Source organism: Meleagris gallopavo, chromosome 11 (assembly GCF_000146605.3).
Source record: "Meleagris gallopavo isolate NT-WF06-2002-E0010 breed Aviagen turkey brand Nicholas breeding stock chromosome 11, Turkey_5.1, whole genome shotgun sequence".
NCBI classification, from domain to species: Eukaryota; Metazoa; Chordata; class Aves; order Galliformes; family Phasianidae; genus Meleagris; species Meleagris gallopavo.
The window spans coordinates 4,081,735-4,090,085 of NC_015021.2; the positions used below are offsets into that span (position 1 = coordinate 4,081,735).

Genomic DNA, 8,351 nt, shown 5'->3' on the forward strand with positions numbered 1-8,351 from the left:
CTCTCCTTTCCGTCAGGGGAGCCGGGGGACCGATCCCAGCTGCTGCCGCTGCTGTGAGGGCAGCGAGGGCCGCGCTGAGGGAAGGGGCGCGGGGCGTCCCGAAGAAGGGAGCTGCCGCCTAAAGGGGGGCGGTGAGAGGCGGGGTGGGGGCGCCGCTCCTGCCCGAAGATGTGGGGGGGACTGGGTGAGCGCTGGGGAGGAAGTCCTGCGAGGGGTTGGTGCCTCGAGAAGGTGTGCGAACACGTGTGTGACTTGGTCATCTTGAAACAAAGTGGTGTTGCAGAACGGCACGGAAGTAAGTGGGCAAACCACAAATCCTTAAGTAATGTCCCTGTATTTCTCCTAGGGAAAGGCAAGATGAGCTGCACCTCAGGGTAGCTGGATTTAAGAAAGAAAATAGTCCAACAACTCATACTAGGAGAATAAAGCTAATAAAGCTAAGTTGTCTGTTGGGGAATAGGAAGACTGAGAACAGCAAAATGATTTTCTTCCGGAGATGAGGAAACTTGTCAGGTTTGCAATCAAGAAATTAAAGGGAGTGGGAGGTGGCAAACTGAAATTAAGCTGGTAGTCCAAATAACCGGTGGTTTTGGTTTTTTTTTATGTGCTCCTTCTCTTGGTTTCTCTCATGCCGCATTTTTTAAATTCACCAGCGCCTGCAGATATTTCAGAAAGGTGGACAACAGAGGAGAGTAATTTCCATCTCCCCCAAAACTTGTTTGAGGTAGAAGTTCCAGAGAACTCTAGGGACCTTTAAGTTCCACAATGAAGAGTGGTTATGGTGCTGCACAACAGCTGAGAAATGTGTTATGTTTCATGGCTGAAGTCTTGTAATGGGCCTCCCCTGTGGACCTTGTGGCAATCATATCAGTGCTGTGATATTTGTGGAGCATTCATCATTGAGTGCTCTGGGCTATTTAACATACATTTTTGCACTCAGTTAATAATCTAAAGCTCCAGCCTTGCACATAGTTATATGAATACTGAATTTTCTACTTTGATTAGTCCCATTCTTCAAAGTCAGTGTTTTCAAAATGGTGCATTGTTGTTTTTTTTTTTTAAGCAGAAAAAGAGCGTCCACAGCTGTATGATGTATTTATGTGAAGGCTTTTATATTTTTGTGAGCACAACCCTACTTTGAGTTGGCTCTGCAGGCTTTACGTGAGCAGTAAATTCGGCTCTTCCATGACAAAGTTAGTTATTTGGGAATGGTTTATACAGCTACAGAGTGTATAGACCAGTAGTCATGGGCAGGCGTTCCAGGTACCAGCTGACTAACAAGTCAAACTATACTGGAACAAGAAATCCTCTGCAAATACAGAAAGCCTTAGGAAAGGTTTAGAGCAAAAAAATTCAGTTGAACAAAAGGCGGTCCTCTGTGGGGAAGAAGCCAGTGCATTGCAACAAGCTTTGTGTTCAGCCCTGTCAACACTCTGTTTTGTCCAGCTTTTTTCCCTCACTCCAGGGAATTGAATATTTTTTTTCCTATTATGCACCCTGGTATACAAGGGATGTTCTACAGACAGTTTTCCTGAAGTCTGCTACTGCCTCATGATCAGTACAGTAGGCTTAAGTTGTATAATTGAACATAAGTGAATTGAAATTGCTGCAAATAAAAATAAAGGATATCTCTGAAACCAGAGGTAACTGTACACTAACAAGTTTGCTGAGCCTAAGCAGTGAAAACAGGAGGACAAAACAGGACAAAAAGCCCGTAGGCTGTGATGCTGCAGAGGTGTGCATCTTTGGCTGTAAGCATGTCAATTACTGCAAAAATAATTCAGAAAACCTTATTTTTCAATACTGCTATTTGCAATAATGGCAAGCTGTACTACTGAATCTTGTCTTTTACACGAATCTAGAGAAACTAGGACATGTGGAAAAAAGAAAACAAGGCCTGCTGCAGGCAAATTATATAGGAAGCAGATCAGAACAGAGGCTGTTTGAACTCTTTTTAACCAGTCAAATGCATTTGTGTGGATGTATTTGTGCCCCAAATGTACCTAAGAGGCCCTGGTGCTAACTTCACCTTCTGCAACAAAAGACAGCTTCCATCCCAGATAAAAATTCAATTTCAATTAACACTTCAGCTTTAGAGTCAGTAACCAAAACTTTCTAAACAAAGGCATTGACTACTTACTAGCAAGTGTGTATTTCCACTGAGAAGCCAGGAGAAGATTGCCAGGTAGCTTCTGTTTAAGCTACTTGAAGGTGGGTACTGAAGGAGGAGCCTTATAATTCACTCAAAATAGACTGTATAGAAGTGCAGGTCAATAAGTATTCGTGGAATGCAGCTTAAATAGCTAGATTGAGAAAGATCTTTTGAACCAACAGTGAAAATATTTTATTTTAGATAGCTATTTTAAGGCTGTAATCATAACTTCAGAAATGCAGGGAAACTATCCGACACATTCATTCACCATGAACATATAGCAGTTCCACTGCAGAAATAGAAAAATGAAGATTTCTGAAGTCCACATTGTTTTGTCCAGCCACATACTAGATCTTCACAGCACAAATGGAACTAGGTGCTCTTCAAAGGCAGTGTAGGCTTTTTTTTTTTTTTTTTTTTGCCTTGCTATTTAACACAGAACAACTGTTCCACTTAATCATTTCTCTAACGGGTAAAAAATGCGGTTATACAGATTAATTTGCAGCTTATTTTGTGGGGTGATGTCCTTTAGTTTAAATAGTACCACTGTATGTAGATAGCAGTGTGTGTATGCATACATACGTGATTGTTTTTTTTTCTTTTTTCATTTCAGTAAATATTTTCTCTTGACAGTATTCTTTTGTTTTTTCAGTTTCCACTTGTCTACTTTTCAGTCTACTTCCTGGTCACTGCAATCGCTGCAGTATCTTTTCTGTGCATTTCTTCCCATTCGAACTTTTATTCTAAGTAAGAGGTCTTTTGAAAGCCTGGTGCAAAGGCATTGTTATTTGCTTTGTCTTCTGGAAAATTGTGTGATTGCAGAAATTATTCCTAAATGAATGACCTTGCCATTAGAATTTTCAATTTTGTTTTTTTCTCCCCCCAGCAGCCTTTTGAGTTTGTTATGGAGAGGTTGCTGTACATGTCAGGAAAAATGTACTACATAGAAAACAAGTTTGGCCATAAAATCTCTGTATATACAGGAAATTCTGGAAAAGTTTATGGAAACAGTGGATAGTTCTTATTTTGTGTGTGCAGAATGTATAGAATGGGAATTTTTGTCTCAAGGCCACCATCAAGATGGCAACTTGTTTAACATATGCCTTTCTAGCTACCTTTCATTGTGCGTGTTCTTCAATCATTTTTGAAATGCCAAATTAATATTTGATATGCCTGTTATAATTTGGCAAGGTAGGTCACCAACAATAGACATTATCTGTTTGTACAAAGCAGGCAGTAAGCCATATTGCATCCAACGCTGAACATAAAATTACTCCAGATAGCCACAGAAGTATATAAAAATAAAATTTCAAAATAGCATTTCTTATAAGTGGTCTTACAGTTGACAAGTACAGACTTTAAAAATTGCAAGAGAGGAATCCAGATGGTAGGGTAGTATAGAAAAGGTCGGTCACTCATCTAACAAGCTATAGAGACAAAAAAAAAATCTTAATCTGCTTATAGGACAGGCTGATAACTGGAAAGATGAAGCTGGTAACAAAAGAAACATAACGAGAAAATTATCTACTCAATGTGTAATTAATACTAGCATCTGTCACCTTCTCACAAATGCTGCACTAATCAGAGGATTTTGTCATGTTAGTAAAATGTTTAGCAACTTACCTGTAAAATAATGGAATCAGATGTATATAAAATTTGTGTTGTTTTGTGCAGTGTTCTATACATGATCTGTTTGTATAGTGGGATAGCTGAATTTTATTGAGTGTATGCCTGCAGAATTGTATGTGTGGTCAGACATCACCAGCTAGACTCTAACAAATACATACAGGACATGTGGATGTGCAAATAGTGTAACACCAGGCAGACAATTCTGAGGACTGTTCTTGTTCTTTATCCATCATTGCTTCTTTTGTCTATTGTTCATTTCTACATCTTAACTTGGTTTCTGATTAAATCAGTGCATTCTGAGCGCAATGTATTATTTTGAATATTGTGAGTAGCACAATATTTTCTTAAAGTAACAATCATGTAATTAATTGTTTTCTGACATTTTTAGTGGTAAGTAAAAATTCTGAACCTACGGCACTTAATCTCAAAAGCTATTTAAAACTGCTTTTCAATAAATGATATTAATAAAGATTTGAAAAATAAAAATTAAAAAATAGCATTGTCAATAACATTTCATATTGCTGTTCTACCTTGAGCTTGTTGGTAAATCTTAATGCTGACACTTGATGAATAATCTGTTTGATTAACAGAAGATGTCACTTGAAGTGCTTAAGCCAAATGGATTGGTGGGGAGAAAAAAAAAAGCAAAAACAAAAAACAGATGTTTGGTATAATATGAAATTAATTATAGATTAATTACTGAAGTAACCTTTTTTTTTTTTTCCCAAGATTAATCTGATCTTTAAGTAAAGATCTGTAAGAGCTGAACCTTTTCCAAAGTCTCACAATTTTGTTTGCATTTCAATCTTGTAGGATGCTGTAACAGTTATTGCCTACCCAGACCACTTCTACTCTCTTCCTTGACATTTAAAACTGAAGATTTGAGTTCTTAATGAACCAAAGCAAGTGCACAAATTTATCTTCAGGGGCATTTAAACAAAATAGTTATGTTATGAGTTATTTGTATAGAGGATGTAATTTGCATGAAATTATCAACTTCTTGACTTAAATTTGAGTGGTTTGAAGCACGGCTCCTTCGTGTCAGGAGAAGGAAGCCATTTTGTGTCAGCTCAGGAAGTTCTCCGTTCTGCTGATAAAGCATATTTTCAAAATAATTGAACATTTCCAATGGGTTCATACAGTGCTAAGGAATGATTACCTGGGGAATGTTGTAAAACATAAAATACATTGAGCAATCTCCTTCCCATTTTCACTGTCTTTAATTCAGATATCTAAATAAACAGTACAACTGCTTGAAAAATGGAAATTGTTCCTTTGGGGGAGTCATGGTTTGTTGGGAAAACACAGATACTGCTTCTGGATGTTTTTGTCCAAAACTAAAATGATTTAGTTACGATTAGCAATGCTGTTGGCTATTGATTTAGCTATGTTGTGACGTGTTGTAGTTTGGATGCCTGTTATTAATATACTTCTTCCATAACGTGCCATTTCTGGCTGTACGCAGTTGTTTGATCTTATCCATACCATTCTGAGAAAGATTTGGGAATTCTTTATCATGCTGCAGTATTAAAGGCTTAATGCAGCATAAGAATGCAACTGATAGAGGAAAATTGGGACTGAAATCCAGTTTGTGATGTGTTGCAGTTTAGGACTTCCCTTACAGGTGGATGAAGGATTTCCTGCAGAGGCATTGTATGCAGTGAGCGATTCTATGATTCTGTGATTGATATGAAGTCCCAAACTGAAATACCCACATAACAAACATTTGTCTGCGAAACTACAATCATTCAGTACTATCATAAAGCCTACAAAAATTTGTTTTTGAATAGTTCAAATATTGTATTTGAAGATGTGTTGGGATATTTTCTATCAACTCCAATTAAGGCATTTTTAGTTTGTTTTTTCATCATTATTTGCTATTAGTTTGATTTTTCTGTGTTACAGGAAGGCCTATAAGTGAACTTTTTGTGTGGTGTAAGTTAGTTTTCGTCAACTTGTAACTAGTCTTTATTATGCAAACAGCAATACCACACTGAATTGCAATGATGAAGCTACCATTTTGAAGTTTCATCTGTGGCTTTCTTCAAAGGTATTGTGCTCAACCTAGTTCTACCTGTAGGAATGTTTTTCAGGTAATGAATGTGTTATTTTGTCCGTGTCCGCATGTGACAGTATCTTCTGCTTAAGTAAATGCTAATATGTTGTTCACATGTCTGTTGTTTACACCCTTATTATTGTCAGTGATTTTTCCATCTAATTCTTCACTTGCCTTACTTTGGGTAGAGCATCCAGCATCTCTTTTGGCTCTCTGTTTTAGGAAACTTGAGGAATAATTCTGCTTTTGTATTACTGAAATTAACTTTGTGGTCTTATCTTTGGTCTTGTTTCCTTTCTTCCTTCTTCAATTTAGGAATGTAATTATTTGTTCATTTCTGTTGCTTCTATTAACCAAGAGCTTTTTTCCTTATTTCGTTTCCTGTATACACTGGGGCATTCATCATGAAGAACTATCAGATATGTTTATTTGACTGCGTGCATTGTGTATTTTTATTTATTTATTCTTCATTATTTACAAAAAAAAAGCATCACTCAGTAATGTGTTTAAGGGAAGAAAGAAAGAAGAGCGGTAGGCAAAGCTAGGACAGAATCAGGATTTTGTCTCTGTGTGCTAAGCTATACAAAATTGCTGATAAATATGCACGAGTGTGACTTGTTTTTGAACAAAGTTGCTGAGGTTGATCTAAACTGCACTACAGAGACTTGTAAAGAATTACGTGACTTTTGACTGGACGTAACTAAATCAATGTATGTTTGTCCTGGTTTTATCAGTATTTCATAGCATCATGCTACAGGCTGTTGCGTGCAAAGACACGGTGCACTGCGGAGCTGTGCGTCTTGTTTATCTCTAGCAGTCTCACGTGAGTCCTGACTCTCCAAGAGGAAGATACTCTGGGATGTACTGCATTTCCCAGGAGCCTCCACATGATTTCCGATTCCGGGGGATGAGGAAAAGCTGTCTTTTCTGAGGGGTGAGCAGTGGAGGACCTGTCGATAAAGTCTCAGGCTGACTCTCTCATCCTGTTTTATTTTTGGTTCATTTTAATTTATTACTCGTAATTATTCTGTATTATCTCACATTCCTTTTAATAAATTAGTTTCTCCTATCTGAAACGAGCTTTTCCCTCTTCCTTCCCACCCCTTTCTCCCGAGGGGAGAGAGGGATGTCGTGTGATTAACTCTTCAAACGACGACACTGTTTTGGTGCCCACCGTGGGGTGTCACCCAGATGTCCTATATGGGACCCCAGTGTCACTCAGGTATCCACACGGGGCAACAAAAAAGTGTCATGTGATTAACTCTTCAAACTATAACAGTGTTAAACTGAAATTAGCCTAAGTTAAACCAAAGTAGAAGTGCCTGCCGCTTTTGTATGGGCTGCATTAAATTAGGTTAAAATTGTGCAGGGGGTGTAAATGTCATTTGTTGGATAAAACCTAAATTAGAGAAATTAGCTGGAGAAATGTGGTAACAAAAAGAAAGAGCATTAGAAGTCAGTGTGCAGTGAAATGATGAAAGTCTTTTGTAGAAAAGGCAAAATAATATCATAGAAACAGTAACCCAGGATAGTGTCTGAATCTAGAGTTCTAAATAGCATAATAGGATGGTGGTGAACAATAGAGTGAAAGCAATGACAGATGGAGACTGCAGACAAGAGAAGCTAAGTAGCTGGGAATTATCAAAAGAGCAAGCAGATACTTGATAGGAAATGCAGTGCACATTTTTAATATACATACACATCAAATTATCACAGCCACTGGTAACAAAAGGATAGTTGTCAGCATGAGTTAAGTTAGTGCTAAAGCATAGCTTTCCTGTAATTCCTATGTAATTTACAATGATTCCAAAACCTACAGGTAACAATTAATTTCATGTTTAAAAAAAAATTAGGATTGGACAAATCCAGTGTTTGAATAAGCATAGAAAGGAACAGAACTTTTCAGAAAGCATGCTACCTGTAGTACTGGGTTAGTAACCGAGAAAATGGACGTATTTGTCACCACAGCTGTTTCTGGAAAACTGGAGACATGGTTGGTATTCAGGTGGATCAGAATGCCTGAACCATGTGATGGATTCTTCAGCACTCCTGTTCTTTCACCTGATGTCATCAAAGATGTAAACAGATAATAAGGGAACTTCAAAAAACATGAGTGTATATCTACTCTAAAAAGATGTGATGGGATTTCTGAGGCCAATGCAATAGTTGTTTCTCAGAATTTAGAGTGAGAGATGTCTGCTGAAAGTGAGCTGGCCATGTAAAAGTATAGGAAAGCAGTTTTCAAAAGATAGTATGTTAGACTGGTTGCAGACAGGTACAAATGAGGATGATAAGAAGTACTCACAAAGGAAGTGATGAGATTGTTGAACTAAGACTTCATCTGTAATAAAAAAGGTTGCCAGTTACACACACAGATTCTGCTAAAGGACGTGCAGATTCCCTAGAAAAGGGCTTTTAATTGTAATGCTTCTGTACTGCAGGACTTTTATACATAAAGCAGGGAGTCCAACTGTTCCATTATTTGGCTCTTTACTCAGATGGAAAAGGGGGGGG

At 37.8% G+C, this 8,351-nt stretch overlaps 1 protein-coding gene across 1 annotated transcript in view; it reads right to left on the reverse strand.

Moving 5' to 3' along the window:
• Positions 1-12: 12 nt before the first annotated feature.
• LOC116217040 (E3 ubiquitin-protein ligase TRIP12-like) overlaps positions 13-8,351 on the reverse strand; it is a 50,922-nt gene continuing 42,583 nt past the window's right edge. Inside the window, exon 11 of the mRNA XM_031555068.1 lies at positions 13-205. Within this exon, the coding sequence (XP_031410928.1) occupies positions 13-205 (193 nt within the window). The remainder of the gene's footprint in view (positions 206-8,351) is intronic.